Below are 21,637 nucleotides of genomic sequence, written 5' to 3'. Positions count from 1 at the left end.
TATTCGTATAGTCGTGATCAGATTCATTCCACTCACCGTCCAAGCCGGAGTTACAGCAGGCGTATGGATGAACCGGCAGTGTCAAGCAATGCGCGGAACCGTGATCCGCCCCGTGGCCATAACCCGGCGGGTGGTGCCGGTGATGGTCAGGATGTGGTGAACCGGGCTCGGGCAAGCAGAGAGGCCGAGTTAGCAGTGCAGCACGAGGCCTGTCAGCTCACTCCGGTTCGTCCAACCACATCGGTGGAACCAGGAGTTACCTCTAGTTCCTTGGGAGTGCCATGTCTTGTCCCGGCATTGCGCAATGTGCGCCTGCCCAAAGATTTCAAGGGCCCGCGCAAGGTGCCGAATTACACCGCTGATTTATCCCCTGAAACATGGGTTGAAAGCTATGATATGGCCATGGAGATGCTGGACGTGGATGATGCGGCATGTGCGAAGTACTTCACCATGATGCTAGAAGGAACGGCCCGCACTTGGCTAAAGAGTGTACCGGCTAATTCTATCAGGTCATGGGCTGAGTTGAGAGCCCGGTTTGTTCAGAATTTCAAGGATACATGCAAGCAGCCCATGTCAATTGTGGACTTAGCTGCCTGTGTCCAGGAGGAAGGAGAGTCAACAGCCCATTGGGTGCGCCGGGTTTCGGAGATTTTGCATTCATCATACCGCATCAACGCTGACACCGCAATTTTAACATTGGAAGGCAATTGCCGATTTCAGCCCTTGAAGTTGAAGTTGGGACGGCTCAAACGTCATTGTAATGACATGGGAACCCTTATGGCTGCACTGGTGAAGTATGCCGACTCTGATAGTACCAAGGATCCCGAGTCTGATGATGACAAGACAGGGAAGGGAAAGAAGAGCGGCAACACCAAGGGGCAGCACCACAACCCGGCGGGTCATGGAAACGGCGGCAAGTGTAAAGCGGACCATGGTTTAGATTTTGTGGCTAACACTAATACGCACGACAAGGGCCAGCGACGTAAGGGTAAACCGCCCCGGCGGAATGGAATGTCGAATCCTAATCCAGACCGATTGTCGTATCTGTTGAACCAGCCCTGTCCAAAGCATGGGACGAAGGAGGAACCATCTACACACCTCTGGAAAGATTGTTATATCATGCAAGAGTTCAAAAATTCTGACTCTTTCCGGTATGATCATGGATCAGGAGGCGGTTCAGGCGGAGGAAATTCTGGTTCAGGATTCCATGGCAATCAGGGTGGACATAACAATCAAAGTAATCAGGGTAATCAAGGTGGCTATAATCATCAGGGCAGTCAGCAGCAGCAGCAGTCGGGTTACCAGAGTAACCCGAAGCAGTTGAATAGCGGACAGTATCATGTCTTCAGCACTAGCTTGGACAAGCGCGATCAGAAGCTTCATAAAAGGATGGTGAATGCCATTGAACCGGCGGTGCCCCGTTATTTGCGCTGGTCCGAGCAGCCCATTGTGTGGAGTAGAGACGATCATCCACCCCGGATTGACAATCCGGGTCATCTGGCTCTGGTGGTGGCACCTCAGATGGGAGTTATAAGTTCACTAAGGTACTCATGGATGGATGGAGTAGTATCAGTATCCTTTATTATGAAACTTTCCGTCGCATGGGGCTAACAGATAAAAATCTTAAACCATCCAATACGGTGTTCCATGGTGTGGTGCCTGGTAAGTCGGCATATCCTGTTGGTAAGATAGCCCTGGAGGTGGCTTTTGGAGATGAGCATGACTCAAGATCAGAAACCTTGACCTTTGAAGTGGTGAAAATCAGAAGCCTGTATCATGCCCTATTTGGATGGCCAGCTTATGCCAAGTTTATGGCACGGCCTTGTTATGTCTATCTACAGCTCAAGATGTCGGGTCACAAGGGAACTATAACCATGCATGGAAGCCGCAAGATTGCTCTGGAGTGTGAGGAAGATGATGCGGCTTATGCTGAGTCGGTTTGTGCAACAGAGGAGTTGAAGTTTTACAAAGACAATGTTGATTCGGCAGATATGACTTCGTTGAAGAAACCAACTATGGAGCATGATCCGGCCCTGAAGTTTAAATTGGCTGATGAGACTAAACTTGTTGACTTCGTGCCGGGCGATTCGTCCAAGCAGTTTAGCATCATCGCTAACTTGGATCCGAAATAGGAAAGCGCGCTCATCGAGTTCATCCATGAGAATCGGGACATCTTTGCATGGAAGCCTTCTGACATGCCTGGTGTACCGAGAGAACTCGCTGAGCACACCCTCAATGTTGATCCTAAGTATAAACCGGTCAAGCAGTTTCTCCGCCGGTTCAATGAAAAAAGACGCAAAGCTATTGGAGAAGAAGTAGCCAGGCTCTTGGCGGCTGGATTTATCGTTGAAGTATTCCATCCTGAGTGGTTGGCTAATCCGGTGTTGGTCCTCAAGAAGAATGGCACTTGGCGTATGTGTGTGGATTACACAGGTCTCAACAAAGCTTGTCCGGCGGATACTTTTGCCCTCCCCCGTATTGATCAGATTATTGATGCTACGGCGGGTTGTGAGCGGTTAAGTTTTTTGGATGCATATTCTGGTTATCATCAGATCAAGATGGCAGTTAAGGACCAGGAGAAGACGGCCTTCATAACTCCCTTTGGAGCCTTCTGCTATGTGTCCATGCCCTTTGGGCTCAAGAGTGCACATGCAACTTATCAACGGTGTGTGCAGAATTGTCTTCATAAACAGATCGGCCGCAATATTCATGCCTATGTGGATGATATTGTGGTGAAATCAAGGAAAAAGGAGACATTGATTGATGACTTGAAGGAGACCTTTGATAACCTGCGGGTTTATAAAATGATGCTTAATCCGGCCAAGTGCGTCTTTGGTGTACCTGCAGGCAAGCTCTTGGGTTTTTTGGTGTCTAATAGGGGCATTGAAGCTAATCCGGAAAAGATCAAGGCCATCACCTCCCTTGCTAAACCAAAGTGTATCAATGATGTTCAACGCCTGGCAGGCCGGATTGCCGCGTTGAGCCTGTTTGTCAGTCGTCTTGATGAGAAGGCCATTCCTTTGTATCACATGTTGAAGAAAACGGATAACTTCGTCTGGAGTGACGCCGCTAATGAAGCATTTGAGGACTTAAAGCGGCAGCTAGCTAATCCGCCAATTCTCGCTGCTCCGGTTGATAAAGAACCGTTGCTGCTATATGTGGCAGCTAACGCCCGGGCTGTTAGTGTGGCTATTGTGGTGGAGCGCAAGGAGGCAGGAAAGGAATATCCGGTTCAGCGGCCGGTTTACTATATTAGTGAGGTACTCATTGAATCCAAGCAGAGGTACCCGCATTGGCAAAAATTGGTGTATGGGGTTTTCATGGCAAGCCGGAAGCTTAAGCAGTATTTCCAAGGTCATCCCATCACGGTGGTCAGCTCTGCTCCTTTGGGGGATATAATCCAGAATAAGGAGGCAACTGGTCGAATTGCTAAATGGGCTATCGAGCTTGGGCCTCACGGGTTGAAATACATACCCCGAACGGCAATCAAATCTCAGGCACTTGTGGATTTCATCAATGATTGGACAGAATTACAAGCGCCAGAAGAGAAGCCGGATCACACTTATTGGACTGTTCATTTTGATGGGTCCAGGCAATTGGAGGGCTCGGGGGCTGGAGTCGTGTTAACTTCCCCACGAGGTGATAAGTTTTGTTATGTTCTCCGTTTGATGTTCCCTTGCACTAATAATGCAGCTGAATATGAGGCCTTACTCCATGGTCTACGGATGGCTAAGGAGATGAATCTCAGCCGAGTTAAATGCTTCGGTGACTCGGATCTGGTGGCTCAACAAGTGTCTGGCACTTGGGATTCCAAGGACCCACTGATGGCAGCATATCGTCGTGAGGTGGATATTGTTGCAGGTCACTTCAAAGGTTATCAGGTGGATCATGTGGACCGGCGGAAGAATGAAGCGACAGACGCTTTAAGCCGCATGGGTTCCCAACGTAAACCGGTTCCACCTAATGTTTTCCTGGACGTTTTGCATAATCCGTCCGTCAAGCTCCATGGTGAAGAGGATTTGGCTATTCCGGATCCGGAGGCTCAGTTGGTGGCAGCTCTACGTATTATCCCGGATTGGACGGTTCCATATCTGGCGTATATAAACCGGGGCGAGTTACCAGAGGATGAAACTTTGGCCAGACAGATAACCCGGCGGTCCAAGTCCATGACTATTATCAATGGAGAGTTACATCATTGCAGTGTGACAGGGGTGTTTCAACGCTGTGTATCTCCTGAGGAAGGCCGTGAAATTTTGCGTGAGATCCACGAAGGAGATTGTGGGCACCACGCCGGTTCAAAATCTTTGGTGGCCAAGGCGTTTCGTCACGGTTTTTATTGGTTGACAGCTCATGCTGATGCCGAGGACTTGGTTAAAAGATGTGATGGCTGTCAAAAATTCTCACGGCGTGTTCATGTACCAGCTCAAGAATTGAGGATGATTCCAATCACCTGGCCGTTTGCAACTTGGGGGCTGGATATGGTTGGGCCTTTCAAGAGGTCCAAGGACAAGAAGACCCACCTTTTGGTGGCAGTTGATAAGTTCACAAAATGGGTGGAGGCAGAGCCAGTTAGTAAGTGTGATGCAGCCACGGCAGTTCAATTCATCAAAAAGGTGATCTTCCGGTTTGGCTTTCCACACAGCATTATAACAGACAATGGTACCAATCTGTCAAAGGGTGCCATGAAGGAGTTCTGTCAACGTGAGCACATCCGGCTTGACGTGTCATCAGTGGCTCACCCCCAGTCCAATGGTCAAGCGGAGAGGGCCAATCAAGAGATCTTGAGAGGCATCAAACCCCGGCTTATGGTTCCTTTGCAACGAACGCCGGGTTGTTGGGTTGAGGAGTTACCTTCAGTATTATGGAGCATCAATACCACACCCAACAGATCAACAGGCTACACACCGTTCTTCATGGTTTATGGAGCGGAAGCGGTTCTTCCTAGTGACTTCCGTCATGACTCGCCTTGTGTAGCGGCATATGTTGAAGCGGATAACGAGAAGGCACGGCAGGAAGCTCTTGACCTGTTAGATGAGGAGCGTGACATGGCAGCAGCCCGTTCGGCGATTTATCAGCAAGATCTGCGTCGTTATCATAGCCGCCGGGTTAGAACCAGAACCTTTCAAGAAGGAGATTTGGTGCTTCGACTCATCCAGGATCAGACGGATATGCACAAGCTATCCCCCCCTTGGGAAGGGCCTTTTGTGGTCAGCAAGGATTTGCACAATGGGTCGTCCTACCTAATCAATGTTCGAGAGCGCAAAGACTCACGTAAATCGGAGGAGGAGACAAACCGGCCGTGGAATATTGCTCATCTTCGGCCCTACTATACTTGAGCTACAGGCTCTGCTTATGTACATATTATGACATTGTATATATTATGATCAATATAATAAACCGGAACCTCGGCTAAAGCGGGGTATCTGTTGTTTTCTTACATCACGTGTGGTTACATGGAGCTTACAAAGCGGTGTCCGGTTTACCCCTTGATTTAGCTTCTTAAAGCTTGATATCAGATCATTTGGGGGCTTGGTCGCATCCGAACCATAGCCACGCCTCTTGATCGGCGTAATGCCATAGCATCACTTGGGAGCATGGTCGAACCCGAACCATGACTACGCCTCTTGATCGGCGTAAAGCCACAGAATCACTTGGGGGCTTGGTCGTATCCGAACCATAGCCATGCCTCTTGATCGGCGTAATGCCACAACATCACTTGGGAGCATGGTCGAACCCGAACCATGACTACGCCTCTTGATCGGCGTAAAGCCACAGAATCACTTGGGGGCTTGGTCGAACCCGAACCATAGCAATGCCTTTTGATCGGCGTAATGCCATAGCATCATTTGGGGGCTTGGTCGAACCCGAACCATAGCAACACCTCTTGATCAAATTTGGGGCCTGGCAGCCCATGAAAAGCCTCGACTACAATGGTTTTATTTGCCTTTTGCCAAGTTTCTTTTTCTTTTGCTAAGATTTGTGATGTTTTCGAACCAGTGTTTATCAACCCGGTTGGGCTGTCAACTACAAGTTGTCAGTACATGACCAAGTTATAATCCGGAGACTATCAGCCCGGTCTGGTTTTGACTCATAGTCACCAGTATGGAATAAGCCGGTGTTTTTTACAACCCGGAACGGTTTTTTTTGTAAACCAGCATTATATAGCAGGAGATGTTTTTACTCCGGATTAAGGTTATTACCTTCATTACAAGGTTGGTCAGTCAACACTATGCCTAAAGGTTGCAGGTATCATATATTTCCATACTTGGTTATCTTTTACAACCTTGGTTATAAAACTTGGTCATTTATATAGTTGGGTATCATGACCCGCCCGGTGGTAAACCGCCAGGGCATTTTAAGCTTTTTATCTGCAGGAACAATTGGAATAAAAAGCTATGGATTATGAACATCATATCTCAAAGCATGGCGGATTAACACGCATCAGTTGCAGATAAATATGCACGAAGGCATAACAGACCAACTGTTTTAACTAGCCTATTACAAGGCGTTTCAGTACTCAAAGGAATAATTGTTTCTCAATAAACATTGCAGTATGGAAGGATAAACCGGCCACCGGGTTATGATCACTGAGCAGCTTGACCTGACGGCTGCGGGTCATCTTGCACTGGTTCTTCTTCTTCGTCCCTACCCAGCGGCTGGAAGTCAACAGTTGTCCAGTCGATCCCAGTTAAAGCTTGGAACACAGCTTCGTCGCTTATAAGGGTGGACGGTTCAATATCAGGGGCATAAGTGTGCTTACGGATTGGAGGGATCAGGCTTTGAGTTTCAAGAGCTGGTGCAGCAACCTGCTTGTTGTTGATATCATAACTCGCCTGATAACGTGAAAGATCAACTTCTTCAGCAAGTTGACAAGCCAGTGGACGTACTTCCCGGTTTATGGTGCGGAGATCTTCAGTGCAAAATTCTGATCCGTCCTCTTTCAAGCTTGGGTAGCCCTTAGCCACGTCCGTCGGATCAAGATCAGGCACCCATGCTTTTGCCCGGGTTAGCGCGGTCAGAGCGCCAGCCCTTGCAGTAGACCTCTTCAGCTCTTCTATCCGGGCAGGCATCATAGATAGCCTGTCTAAGGTATCCTTGATCAACGTCGGGGGTGGCTTATTGTGCAAAGCGGTGCAGATAATCCGTTGTGCGCCGGTATAAAGTTGCTCTATCAGCGTGTAGGCAGCCTTCAACTTCTTCTGCACATCTGAGCCCAGATGGCTAATGCGGGTTCCTGTATCATTACAAACATCAGTAAACCGGCAATGCATGAGAGGATATGTTGAAAGCATAAAGGAAGGATGCTTACCAAACACAGCAGAGGTCATAGCATGCACTTGCCGCTTTACACCAGTCAGCTCGTCAACCACCGGTTTAAGAGCGGCTTCTGCGTTTTCAGCCCTTTTATCAAAGTGGCTTTTTCAGTCTCCCAATCCCCCCGCTCTTTGTTGAAGCCCTCTTTCAGTTTCTCCATAGCGCCTAGAGTGCGGGTCAACTCTTCCTTCGCTTTGGAGGCTTCAGATTGCTGGGTTTTGATGTTCTCCTGCAGATCAGCGGTTTGGAGTTCCTTCTTGCTCAGCTCCGCCTGTAAAGAGACAGATACATAATGAGTTGACAGTACATATTTGAAGCACCAAGGACATAACAAGTTATGCCCTTAGTACTTGGGGGCTAATGCATATTTGCGTTTACTCAGAAATTTTTACAAGTCCCAAACACAATACAAGTATTAAGCTTGGTACTTGGGGGCTAATGTGTGTTTGCTCAAAAAGTTGTTGATATGGGAATTCTTCTACAGTCCCGGTTCATCTTTATAAAGTTAAACCGGCCCTTGGGGACTATACCGGCGAAAGAGAAGTATGGCAAATTATAAGGAACTGGTTCATCTTAATAAGGTAATCCGGTCCCTGGAGGCTAAATAGGCAAGGTTAAGTTATGACAAAAGTCCCGGTTTAGATTGGTAACATAAACCGTCACTTGGGAGCTACTACGAGCCGAAGAACTGAAATTGGACAAAGGAGAAAAACAGTAGTTACCTCATATCGCTCCTTCATCAAGTTTACCAAACTAGCTTCATAGTCACGACTGGTATACAGACAGTTCAAGAAGCCAGAGTGAATATCTTGAACATTGAGGTTGGCGAAGCTTGATAAATCGGCATTCCATTTACCTTTGCCGATAGCAGAGAGATCATCCTTGGCAGTATGCTTTGACAAAGCTACAGGGTTGCCTAGAGTGGAGTAGCCAGTGCCAGTAATCATAACATCATCATCTTGTTCATCCGCAGCTCTTGCCGGAGTTGGCGGTTTATCAGTGTCCTTCGTTGGACTGATCGGTTTATCACCAGTTCGGACAGGGCTGGTTGGCCGGTCTGCATGACTTGTAATATCAACTTGCACTTGATCGGCAAGGAAATCATGGTCTTGAAGCGGCGGATCATGAAGCATGGCGTCAGCATCGGTTCCTTCCAGATATGGAGTTGTTTCCGGTTCAGCAGCTACATTTTCATCAGCCGGTTTGTTCAACCGAGCTTTCTTGCTGGGTCTTGGCTTGGTGCTGCGAAAAGATAAGACATAAGGATCAGTACAGTATGAAAAGATAACATATCAAGAATAAAGACATGTGCATAACTCACCCAGGAACTGTTTTGAGAGGTGGAAGCTGTGTGGCCGAAGACTCGCCAGAGGATGAGTGAGAAGTACCCTGATAATTTGAATCAGACGGGTTAAGAGGCTGGCGAAAACAACCGGGCATGAAGTATCAAAGGGATAAGAGACCTCTGATCGGCATTTCTGAACCAGACTGTTCGGTAAACCGGCGGAGGTAACTACCTGGCCGCTGTGCCGGGTTGTACGGCGAGCTTCGTGCTGCTGCGTCTTCAAAAGAAAGTTTGGATCCAAATAAGCAAGAGCGTGAGAAAATTTTACTTCCTGGTTTGCTTGACGGATTTTTTATGTTGGTAGAAGATCTGAATCGGAGGAAAGAATAGTTACCTCCACGTCCTCGGCGTGACTGCCTTCAGCGTCGTCCTGATAATAATCATTGTCAATGAGATGTATGAAAAATAAGCCAAGAGAGTCAAGTTCTACCTCTGATTCCGGATTACGCACATTGTCATCAGCTGGTAGATCGGAGGATGCAGTGGTCCTTCTCTTGGAAGGTTTCTTGACAACCTTGGTCTTTGGACGAACTGGCTTGACCGGTTTGTCTTGCAGTTTTGCCGGTTTATCTTGTGATGGTTTCTTGTTCCAGAACGGATCATCACCCTGTCAGAAAAATAATCACACTTTCAGAGAATATTTGGACAGAAGCAAATTCAGATACAAAGGATTATATGATTCTTACAGCTGGTGGTTTATTGAAGGTGCAGAAAGGGAGTAGCCCGGTTTGGGCACAGACGGCCTCCGGTTCGTTCAGTATTTTCTTTACAGCCTCAGTGACTTCGTCATGTGTAAGCTGAATGTCAATGTGGCGCTGAGCATCCTTCAAACTCCCCGTGTACTCACACATCAAACCGGGGCGCTGGCTTAAGGGAAGAATGCTCCAGCTTATCCAGCAACGAGCAAGATCGACTCATGTAAACCGTTCGCCATGAAGGCTCTAAGCTTCGAAAGTTGGGGAGCATAGTTGGCCCGTTCTCTTGTTGTCAGCCTCTGAGGAAACGAGTGTGTGTTGCTCAGGCGTTCAGGGCGGTAACCCGGCAGGGGGTTTTCGTCAGATGGAGAGGTATCCATGCAGTAAAACCAAGTTTGGTTCCACTCTTTGGGGTGACTGTGGAGTTTGGGGATGGGGGAAAGTGACTTCTTTTCTCTTCTGAACCGCCATTCCGCCCAGTTCCGTATTGGGTCCATCTGAGAACTCGGTGCGACGGTTTAAATGAAAGAAATCCCTAAACAGTTCGACTGTAGGTTCCTCTTGCAGATAAGCTTCACAGAATACTTGGAAGTGGCAGATATTGGTAACAGAGTTGGGACCGATGTCTTGAGGGCGCAGCTGAAAATTGGCTAGCACATCTCGAATTTTTTTTGAATCGGGAGGGCTAAAACCTCATCCGAGATGATCAGAAAACACGACTACTTCTCCATCCTTGGGTGTAGGAGGATTTTCCGGGCCAGGGACCCTCCAGTGGATGACATCTTTCTTGGCTAGGGCGCCCGTCTTAACAAGGTTGTTTAATTGCTCCTCGGTTACTCGAGAAGGAGCCCAATTGCACTCATAAACTTGTTTAGCCATGACAAGGAAAATCTGAAACATGAGTATTACCGGTTTAAGATTTACAGTGGACAACTATACAGCAGTATGAGGATACTAGCATATTGGTAAACCGGAGTCTGGCAATGGAACAGTGTAATGCATTGGCGGTTCAACAGGGGACTAATGGTATCTACCGGGTCATCATTTTTTCTGTGAGGTTAAAGCGGCCAATCTGGTATTCAAAGGGTGTAAGAGAAGGAAGAAACAAGTTTCACATCTTGCTATGGTAATTTCAGATCTACTGCGCATGGGAAAAACAGAAGATATTCTGACCTAAATTCCAGTATACTGAAGGTTCACTAAATGAGATGAGTTGGATATCAAACAGGTGCTGAAACTGCTAAAGCACGAGGTCTATGTGATTTAAACTACTACCGCACGAGACCTATGTGGTTTTTGGATCTAACCCACGGATATAAACAAGGGAAAAGAAGGGCGGCGACGAACACCGATGAACGACGGAAACCCTAAGTGCAGATCTATGGTAAGAGAAAGGGGAGACTTACGGGTGCTGTTGAGCAGCGGCGGCGCGCGGAGGAGCTCTGGTACGTTTAGGTCGATGCAGCGGCCAAGGGTGGTGCAGCAGTCGAAGGTTGACGGCGGCGGCCGAGGTCGAAGGTTCGGGCGTCGCGAGGATGAAGATGAAGCGAAGAGGCATGAGGGGGAAAATGGAAAGACCCCCTGGCCCTATTTATAAAAAGATAAACGACAGATGCGAAAATCGAGGAGCCGGATTTTTTGATATAAGGTGATGTTGTCGCCTCGATTGTCAGAGGCTCGTTAATGACAGGTGACGTCACGGCTGTTTACCAAGATCCTAGAAGATGATGTCATGGCGGTTTACAAGATTGTGTGAAGATTTTGAAGAAGAAATTTTCTCAAGTATTGAGGATTGACATGAACCAGTTCAAATCAATCTGGGGCCTAATGTTGGGGATATTACCACTGGGCGTAAACCGGCCAGGAGAGGCCGGGTTAACTTCATAAGTAGTTCATCTGTATCTGAAGCCCATGAAGACAGACGGTGACGCTTCATGAAGGCACAGGGCCCAAAGCCGGTTTAAGTCATGTAGACACAAACCGGCATTGAGATGTAAACTTGTATTGTAAGATATGCATAGCAGAGACTGAGCCGGACACGATTATGAGCCGGCCTCGGAGTTTGTAAACCGACGGGCGTCAACCCATGTATATAAGGGGACGGCCCAGCGGCGGTTCAGGGACAACAGACAACAACTCGAGACTCAGGCAAAGCGTATTCGCTCCCTGGTCATCGAAACCCCATCAATTCCATCACAACTAGACGTAGGCTTTTACCTTCATCGTAAGGGGCCGAACTAGTATAAAACTCTCTTGCGTCCCTTGTCCGCTTTAACCCCTTTTAAGCTAACCCGTAGCGATGGCTCCACGACTAAGTCCTTTCTCTAGGACATCTGCCGTGACAAAACCACGACAACGCCCGAGGGGCCTGCTTGAGGCCATAGAGGGCCTTATTGAGTCTGAAGACTTTGTCAGGATGCTTTGGATCTTCAAAACCTGGGGGTTGAGCAACATATACTTCTTCCTCAAGCTTACCATTGAGGAATGCACTTTTCACATCCATTTGATATAGAGTGATATCATGATGGTTAGCATAAGAAAGTAATATGCGAATAGCCTCAAGTCTAGCAATAGGTGCAAAAGTTTCATCGAAATCAATTCCTTCAACCTGTGTGGAGCCTTGAGCTACAAGTCGTGCCTTATTCCTCACCACAAGGCCATTTTCATCTTGCTTGTTGCGGTAGATCCACTTTGTGCCAATGATATTGTGCTTGCGAGGATCTGGACGCTTGATCAGTTCCCAAACGTTGTTGAGCTCGAACTGATGTAATTCTTCTTGCATGGACTGAATCCACTCAGGTTCCAGAAATGCTTCATCTACCTTAGCGGGCTCTGTGATAGACACGAAAGCAAAGTGCCCACAAAAGTTAGATAAATGTGAAGCTTTTGAGCGTGTGAGAGGACCTGGTGCTTCAATGTCATCGATGATCTTCTCAATTTGCACTTCTTTTGCAACACGAGGATGAGCTGGTTGTCGTCGAGGAATTTGATCAGCATTTTCTTCAGCACCATGTTCTTCAGCATTTTCTTCAGGTGCATTCGCTCGACGTTCTTCACGTCCTGGAATGAATTCTTCAGCAGATTCTTCGGTAGGAATGACATCCTCAGTAGCCTTGAACTTGATTGCTTCCTCAGGTGCTGGTTCATCTATCACAGAAGGTAGGTGCTCTCTTTGTGAGCCATTAGTTTCATCTAACCGCACATCTACGGTTTCAACAACCTTGTGAAGAACGTTGTTGAAGACTCTGTAGGTGTGCAAGTCCTTTCCGTAACCAAGCATAAAACCTTCATGTGCTTTCGGTGCAAATTTAGAGTTGTGATGAGGATCTCTAATCCAACATTTAGCACCGAAGACTTTGAAATAACTCACATTGGGTTTCTTGTCTGTGAGGAGTTCATAAGCAGTCTTCTTGAAGAATTTGTGAAGATATACTCTGTTGATGATGTGGCACGCAGTATCAATTGCATCAATCCAGAAACGATGAGGCGTTTTGTATTCATCAAGCATAGTGCGAGCCATCTCAGCAAGAGTCCTGTTCTTGCGCTCCATGACGCCATTCTGCTGAGGAGTATAAGGAGCAGATAACTCATGAGTAATACCAAGTTCATCAAGATAGTCATCAAGACCATAATTCTTGAACTCAGTTCCATTGTCACTTCTGATGTGCTTGATCTTCACACCAAAGTTGGTTGAAGCCCTTGAGGAAAATCGTTTGAAGACTTCCTGCACTTCATGTTTGTAAGTAACAATGTGTACCCATGTGTAACGAGAGTAATCATCAACAATAACAAAACCATATAGAGATGCATCATTTGTAACTGCAGAATAATGGTTAGGACCGAAGAGATCCATGTGAAGCAATTCAAATGGGCGAGTAGTAGTCATGATAGTCTTTGCTGGATGCTTGGCCTTGGTCATCTTTCTAGCTTCACAGGCACCGCATAAGTGATCCTTGAGGAATTTGACATTCTCAATGCCAATGACATGCTTCTTCTTCGCAAGCATGTGCAAAATCCTCATGCCTGCATGACCAAGTCATCGATGCCATAGCCAGCCTTCTGAAGCTTTTGCAAGTAGGCACATGGCTGGTTGTGGTCCTGTAGAGAAATCAACAATATACAAGTCTCCTCTCCTAAAGCCTTCGAAGACTTTGGAATTGTCAGCTTCCATGATCACAACACAATGATACTTTCCAAATACAACAACCATATCAAGATCGCAAAGCATTGAGACAGACATGAGGTTGTATCCTAAGGACTCGACAAGCATGACTTTGTCCATGTGTCGATCCTTTGAGATCGCAACCTTACCTAGACCCAATACCTGACTTTTGCCTTTGTCAGCGAAGATGATATGCTTCAGATGCGATGGAGATAAGGGAGCATCCATCAATAGATTCTTGTCACCAGTCATGTGATTTGTACATCCACTATCGAGGACCCACTCAGTGGCTTTGGGTTGATCATCCTGCAGATGAATTAGTGCAGCTTACGAACTCATATACTTCATCAGTGAAGAATATGACATCACAATTCATCAGATCAATTTCATCAAGCAATAGAACATATAAAGCAGTATGAGGACGTGAGAAATGAAAGTTCATTTCTTCATGATTAGCCTGCGTCCTTTCAGGAACTTTTCAGGTCTCCAGCAAATTCTTCAGACGTTTGAGCATGTCTGGAGACCTGACCCTGCAGAAGAGATTAGTTCTTTTACTTCACCACCCACATCTGAAGGGGTGGCAAAGAGTTCATCACTCTGCGAGCTCCATACGAGAAAGGTGGCATAGAAGCCAGCCCATTTCGTTTCACATAAGAGGAGTTAGGATAAGCATATGAATAAGCAGAAAAATTCTTCGAGGACTTATGAACATAATGGTTAGAAGAATAATGCTCATATTCATAGCCCTTAGCTCTTCCCTGCGAAACAGAGTTGTTAGCACGATGATATTCATATGAGGACTTTGATCCTTTTGAGGAATTTGATCCATGTGAGGAATTTGGTCCGTATGAGGACTTGGATCCATATGAAGAATTTGGTCTGGGGTTCCTATTCTTCACAGGTGGTGTCATGAGGACATTCACCTGAAGACTTTCAAGGCATCTTTTGGGAACCCAGATTTTCTTCATAGGGGAACCGTTCCTGCAGTTAGTGCCAACATATCTAGCAAATACTTCACCATTCTGATTCTTGAACAGTTTATAGTTGGAGTCAAATGACTCATCAGAAGAATGAGGAGATTCACATGTAAAGCCAGATAAATTGGATGGATCAACTGGAGGTCCCTTTGCAGCAACCCATGAGGTTTTGGGGTACTGCTCAGGCTTCCAATATGTACCATCAGCATTGAGTTTCCTCTCAAAGGCAATACCCTCTTTCCTAGGGTTCCTGTTGAGGATCTGCTTTTTAAGCACATCACAAAGGGTCTGATGCCCTTTGAGGCTTTTGTACATGCCTGTCATGTACAATTCCTTCAGCCCTGCATCATCAGTGATACTAGCAATGTCCTCAGATGAGGAATTAGTGATAGCAGAGGCAGCTGAAGAATTTGTAACATTAGAAGCATTTGAACATTCAGGTGAAGAATTAGCAGATTCACGTTCAATGCATTTCAAACATGGAGGAACAAATTCTTCCTGAGCAGCGCTAATTTGTTGAGCAAGTAATGAATCGCGCTCCTTCTGAAGATCTTCATAACTCACTCTTAGCTTCTCAAGATCTTGCTTTCTTTGAAGAAATTCATAAGAAAGCTTCTCATGATCAGATAAGAGAGTGTTATGATGACCTTGAAGGTTGTCAAACCTAGACTGAAGTCTCTAAAGATTTTCTGTCAAGGTTTTAGTGCGATCCATTTCTTCACCCAACATATCATCACTTTTGTCTAGCATATTTTGAACCTTTTCAAAAGCCTTTTGTTGTTTCACAGCAATCTTAGCAAGTTTAGAGTAGCTGGGCTTGAGGTTTTCATCGGATTCATTCTCACTTGATTCAGAGGAGGTATATTTGAGTACCTTGGCACCTTTTGCCATGAAGCAATAGGTGGGAGCGTAGTCATCATTGCCTTCATCAGCCTTGTTGGTGAGGTCATTTTCTTCAGAGTTGAAGATAGACTTGCTGACGAATGCAGTAGCGAGGGCTAGGCTCGGCACACCGGACTCGGACTCCTCAGATGCCTCCTCTTCCTCATGTTTCTCAGATTCAGCCTCAGAGTCCATTTCCTTGCCAATGAATGCCCGAGCCTTCTTGGAGCTGCTCTTCTTGTGAGACGAAGACTTCGAGGATTTTGATGATGACGATTTTGGGGATTTCTTCTTTTTCTTCGCATCATCAGAACTGTAATCCTTGTAATTCTTCTTCTTTGATTCCTTTTCCCACTGAGGACAATCTTGAATGTAGTGTCCAGGTTTCTTGCATTTGTGGCAAAGCCTCTTCTTGTAATCACTGGATGAGGAATCATTGCTTCTTAAAGGTTTTCCAAAGCGACCACGTCTTGAGAACTTCTGGAATTTCTTCACGAGCAGTGCTAGCTCATGGATCAGTTCTTCAGGATCACCAAGGCTGCTGCCAGAATCTTCATCTTCAGATTCAGACACTCCCTTGGCCTTCAGGGCACGTGATCTGCCATAGCTCGAACCATAGAGATCTCTCTTCTCAGCAAGCTGGAACTCATGAGTATTTAGCCTCTCGAGGATATCAGCGGGATCAAGTGACTTGTAATCAGCACGTTCTTGTATCATCAATGCCAGAGTATCAAATGAGGAATCGAGCGATCTCAGCAATTTCTTCACCACCTCATGGTCGGTGATGTCAGTGGCACCAAGCGCTTGAAGCTCATTTGAGATGTCAATGAGGCGGTCGAAGGTTTGTTGAACATTTTCATTGTCGAGTCTTTTGAAGCGGTTGAAGAGATTGCGAAGAACATCAACTCGAGAGTCACTTTGTGTTGAGACTCCTTCATTGACTTTGGACAGCCTATCCCAGATAAGCTTAGCAGTTTCCAAAGCACTCACTCTTCCATACTGTCCTTTGCTCAGATGGCCACATATGATATTCTTCGCTTGAGAGTCGAGTTGCTTGAATCTCTTCACATCAGCAGCATTCAGAGAAGGTGTGACTGAGGGAACACCATTTTCCACAACATACTAGAGATCGTTATCAATTGCCTCAAGATGCATTCGCATCTTATTCTTCCAGTAGGGGTAGTCCGTCCCATCGAAGGTAGGACACCCAGCAGAGACCTTGATCATACCTGCGGTCGACATAACTAAAACTCCAGGCGGTTAAACCAAAATCACACAGAACAAGGGAGTACCTTGCTCTGATACCAATTGAAAGTGCGTTATATCGACTAGAGGGGGGTGAATAGGCGATTTTTATGAATTCTTCACTGAGGAATTTGCAGGTGAGGAAATTCCTTAGTGAAGAACTACTAGCAGCGGAATAAGTACTCAAAAGTAAACATAACAGCACTGTTTGGGATATCGCTTATCGTTATCGTCTCGGTCGGCTGGGGATTAGAGATTAATCGGAAATTGGCCGATTAATCGATTTTTTCGGTCGACTATTAATCGGCAAGTTTTTTCGCAAGACCTACGTTTTCAGGCACTATTATGGCAAAATTGGAAATAATCAACAAGTGTGTTCTCTAAGTCTTTAAGACTACATCAATATATAACAACAGCACATGTCATGTTTCTGCATATTTGAAATTCAAATAGGACAAGAGTACATAGATACTACTACAAGTCTACAATATTACACAACAAAAATTGGACAGCACTTCAACATCACATATTCTGTTTCAAATAGGACAACACTTCAACAGCACCTAAGTAAATAACAAGCAACAATAGGCAGAACAGCAATACATAACTACATATATGAGTGCACAAATAAACTACAGCCATCTCAACATCATGTGTACACAAGATTGCAGTTGGTAGTCTCAGTCACCACTCACCAGTCCACAAATAAACTTAGATAGTAGTCCACAAATTAACTTGGATACTGGATAGGCAGCACAACAAGTCCAGAATACACAAATAAGCTTAGTTCTTAGTCTTACAGTCTTACACTCTTAGTCTCTTACTCACTAGTTACTACTTTGCTTGCAAACAGCCAAACACCAATCAACCAAAATAAGGTAGTTCTCTCATAAGTCACAAGTCACAACCAAAATAAGGCCGTAGGCTTCTAGCAAGCAACACACAGTACTAGGAATGAGATTGTTAAAAGGCCTAGGGTTCAAGGCTGCATCAGGTCTTCCTCATCATTTTCTTCTATGCCCCCAACCATGTCATCATCAGAATCAAACTCAATCTCATCTTCATTGATAGGCACAGTGTCATCTTCATTGTCGGAAACAAAGTCTTCCACTTCATGGAGCTCTCTCACCCTTAGACTTCTACGAGGCTCTGTTGTATTGTCAACTCCGGTAGTTCCCATCTCTTCATCATCGTAAGCATCGTCACATATCCAATCTTGGGTTGTGGAAGCATCTTCACCAAGGAGAACATCACAAGATGAGGAGTATTTCTTTCTCTTGTCTAGAAATCTTCCATTGAATTGAATATAAACTAGATCGTCCCTACGACGCACATCTAATTTATTTCTCCTCTTTGCATCAACCTACAAAATGCATAGTGAAGGTTAGTGATTCACATCTTGTCATAAATGAAAAAAAGGATCAGATTTGAATATTTGTAGGTTGAGACTTACTTGTTCAAAAACGCTCCAATTTCTTTCACACCTAGATGAACTTGTGGTTAAGTTGAGTATCCTCAAAGCCATGTGCATCAATGTAGGAGTTTGCAGTCCATAAGTTGCCCACCACTCCCCTTCATTCACAGGTAATAGAAAGTACTATGCATCAGCCCTAAAATATTAGAAATGCAATATGCAAAGCTATCTTTGAGAACAAGCTTACCAGCATTGTAATTGCCATTGGTAATTGCTTTTGTGGCAGCCACCTTCCCAAACATGCCTTGTTTTTAAACTTAGGCAAGTCTATGTTAAGGGCATTATTTTGTGCGTCATCATCATCATGATAAAATTGTTCAATAACATCCATCAACCCGGACATGACTTCTACATCGGTGAAGATACTTGTGGTAGTATAACTATAATAGGGATTCAAGGCATATGTTGCCATGTGCAACTTGGTATCTAGCCTCCCATCCATCTTGCTCTCCATGGCTGTTGTGATTACCTTGTAATCCTTCTCCGAACCTTCAACCGCAAGCACTATTGCCTTCTTTGTCTCTATTATTTGTCCATACATAGAGGCCATGGACTGCCCATCACTATCAGCCAACCGAAGTAACTTCACCAATGGCTCAAAAACCTTGCATCAAACATACACAAGCACTACATTAGTTACTATTTGACATATAAGCAATGATGCATGCTAGAATAAGTGTAAAACTCAATTAAAGAAGAGTACAAGACACAATTTGCAGTTCATCTTACAATACCTTGATGCAAAGAGACACATTTTTCCAGAATGCCCTACTCATTATTGTGGCGTGAGCCACCTTTCCTTTCTTTGTTCTGGTGTGCTTGCATTCTTCCCAAGTGTCACTATAGCACATCTCCGTTAGTTGCTTCCTCTTAGCAGCGAGACTTTGCAATGTAAGAAATGCCGAAGCAAATCTGGTCACTCCCGGCCTAACAATGTCCCTCTTCTTTGTATAAGATCTCATCAATGCCAATGTGGCATGATGAGCATAAAGGAAAATTGTCATCTCCTTGGCTTTGGTTATTGCAGGACCAAAATGCTTCAACTTGCCAATTGCTTCGACCATCAAGTTAATTGTATGAGTTGCACATGAGGTCCAAAATATCTTGGGCCTTTTAATTTTCAACATCCCCTTAGCTCCCATATTGTTTGATGCATTATCCGTGACCACTTGAACAACATTATCAGCCCCTACAAAACACCATTGAAAAACAATCACAACATTCAGCATACAACCACATGATGAAAACTTGAAAAGGAATGAATGAGAGCAAATTAAAAAGTTGAGATTAGTACCAATTTTCTCAATGCACTCATCTACATAATCGAAGATGTATTGACTTGTGTGTGCATCAGCCGACGCCTCCTTCGATCCAAGAAAGATTGTTCCTAACTTGCAATGCACACACAAGTTCATGATGCTCCTTCTTTTCTTGTATGTCCAAGCATCAGTCATGATAGAGCACCCCGTATCTGCCCTCTCAACATCATGTGGCTTCAACAAATCTTTGGTCCTTTCAACCTCCTGCAACAACATCTTATCTCGAATCATATATTGTGAAGGTTGCCTCCAATTTGGACCATAACGACCAAGAGCCTCACAAAATTGTTTGAAGTCATCATCGTTGATAGCATTGAAGGGTACATTTTTCTTGTACAGCCATCTAGCCAAATATTGCCCTACTCTATAGCTTCTCTCCTTATCAACACTATCATTTATATTCCGTTGAAACCTTTTCATGTTCAATGGGATCGACGGGTCAATTGGAGCAAGATATTGATCCATAGGCCCCTTCTTTGGGTCACTGTTGCCAACTTCATTAAGCTCTGCTTGATCTTCCTCATTGGCCTCTATGGTCACCAAGGCTCTTACTTCATTTTCTTCCTGTAGCTTTTGCTTCTTCTTCTTCTTTGGCGCCTCATATGCATCCTTACACCGAGCTTGCTGTTCTAGTGTGGCTTGCATACAACTTGTCATTGACCCTTTGATCTGAGCAATGTGTTGCTTCATCCTAGTCACACCTCCCGACATCACTTTTCCACAAAGCTTGCACTTGACTCTTTGCAGATCATCTGGATCAATCAGCATAGCAAACTCCCATGCCATGTCATCCGAGTTTCTCTTCAGTCTGGAACTTGCAACCTCAGAAGCACTGGAAGCAGCCATCTACAAAAAGGGCAACAACATGTATGAGAATCAGACTAATAAAAGGGCAACTTATTCTGTATATGATTGATGGTTCTTATTCTGTACGTAAAAGAAAAGGGCAACAACATAGAAGGCAACTTATTCTGTACATGATTCTGCACTATTGTAATTCTGTAGTTGATTCTGCTAAACTTAAAACTGACTGAATTTTATCACTAGTGACTGAATGACTGAAGGGCAACAACAACGAGTAGTAGTCACTAGTCAGTAGCTGCAGACCTGCAGTTAAACTCAAAAAATGACTGATTTTATCACTACTAGTAGGCAATTTTAACTGAAGAAATGACAATTTTCTTACAACTACAGTTATTGACTGAAGAAATGACAGTAGCTGGCACTCATTTTTATCGACGGAAGAAATGGCAGTGTGAGAAAGAAACAATACCAGGAGAGGATGGAGCTGTTTGTCTTGCTGCTGGAGAAGGGATGGCGTGCCTAGCAGCTCTAGCTACTGCCGTTCGTCGAAGTAGGAAGCAGAGGATGGAGCCGCTCTGCTGCTGCTGGAGGAAGGGTGGCGGCGGCGAGCAACACCCGCCGTCGGTGATGGAGATGGCTCCGGTGCTGCGTGAGGCAGTGTGGCGCAACTCCGGTGCTGGTCGAGGAAGAGGGGTGCGGCTCTCGTGCTGCCGTAGCAAGGTACGGCGACGGGAAGTAGATCCAGCCGTCGGCGATGCGAGTTGCAGAGGAGTCGCGATGGCGATGCAGGAGTTGGAGATGGTGCTGCCGACCTGCTGGTTGAGGCCCCGTTGGAGAGGAGAGGTGGATCTAGAGGGAGCCTATCTCGGGTGGTGCTAGCTAGGGCCGCCGGAGGCGAGCAGGGTGCGGCGGCGTGGTGAATCTTGCATTGCGGCGCGGTGGGGAGGCGGAAACCCTAACTGAGCGGGGAAATACCAATTATGTGCTGCGGGTGTGCGGGAAGGCCACCGAAGGTGCCTTAGGAGAGCCAAAATTTAGCCTTTGGGGCTTTCTGACGTTAGGGGCCCAGCCCGATTAATCGGGAATCTAACGATTTATCGCCTGTCAGAGCGATAAATCGATCCGAACGATAAATATCAAAGATAAGGCCTAAACTTAGCGGTCACCACACGATAAGCGATAAATCGGCCGATAAATCGTTGAGTCGGCCGATTTCTTAAACAGTGCATAACAGAACACAAGCATGGTCATCATGATGAAATGAAGACAAGCACAGAGTACAGAAAGCGTAATCACAGGATAACACAGGATGAAGACAAACAGACTGATGAAATTGAACTGAGGAAATTGAGAAAGTCTTCAGTCAAAGTCTTCAAACAGATATGAACAAGCACACAACAACTGTAATAAGGAAATGAAA

The 21,637-nt window shown here is 45.6% G+C and overlaps 1 protein-coding gene across 1 annotated transcript; it reads right to left on the bottom strand.

Moving 5' to 3' along the window:
* Positions 1–17,339: 17,339 nt before the first annotated feature.
* Positions 17,340–21,226, bottom strand: LOC109752798 (uncharacterized). Its single transcript, XM_040399275.3, has 6 exons — positions 20,687–21,226; positions 19,389–20,259; positions 18,829–19,283; positions 18,282–18,698; positions 18,074–18,192; positions 17,340–17,983 (listed from the first exon to the last, which is right to left on the bottom strand). Exons 2-5 carry the CDS (start codon positions 20,257–20,259, stop codon positions 18,151–18,153), a joined length of 1,785 nt encoding a protein of 594 aa, XP_040255209.2. The 5' UTR covers positions 20,687–21,226; the 3' UTR covers positions 17,340–17,983; positions 18,074–18,150.
* Positions 21,227–21,637: the final 411 nt, after the last annotated feature.

The sequence above is a fragment of the Aegilops tauschii genome, chromosome 1 (genome assembly GCF_002575655.3).
Source record: "Aegilops tauschii subsp. strangulata cultivar AL8/78 chromosome 1, Aet v6.0, whole genome shotgun sequence".
In the NCBI taxonomy this organism is placed as follows: domain Eukaryota; kingdom Viridiplantae; phylum Streptophyta; class Magnoliopsida; order Poales; family Poaceae; genus Aegilops; species Aegilops tauschii.
The sequence above is the reverse complement of the archived record's forward strand: the minus strand, read 5'-3'. Positions and strand labels throughout refer to the sequence as shown.

Excerpts from the sequence above, each read along its gene's own strand:
- LOC109752798 (XM_040399275.3), bottom strand. The coding sequence starts at position 20,259 with ATGGCTGCTTCCAGTGCTTCTGAGGTTGCAAGTTCCAGACTGAAGAGA. Across the intron at positions 19,284-19,388 it reads TGAGTGCATTGAGAAAATTG|GGGCTGATAATGTTGTTCAA; the intron begins GTACTAATCTCA and ends GGTGTTTTGTAG. Across the intron at positions 18,699-18,828 it reads ATGTGTCTCTTTGCATCAAG|GTTTTTGAGCCATTGGTGAA; the intron begins GTATTGTAAGAT and ends GTTTGATGCAAG.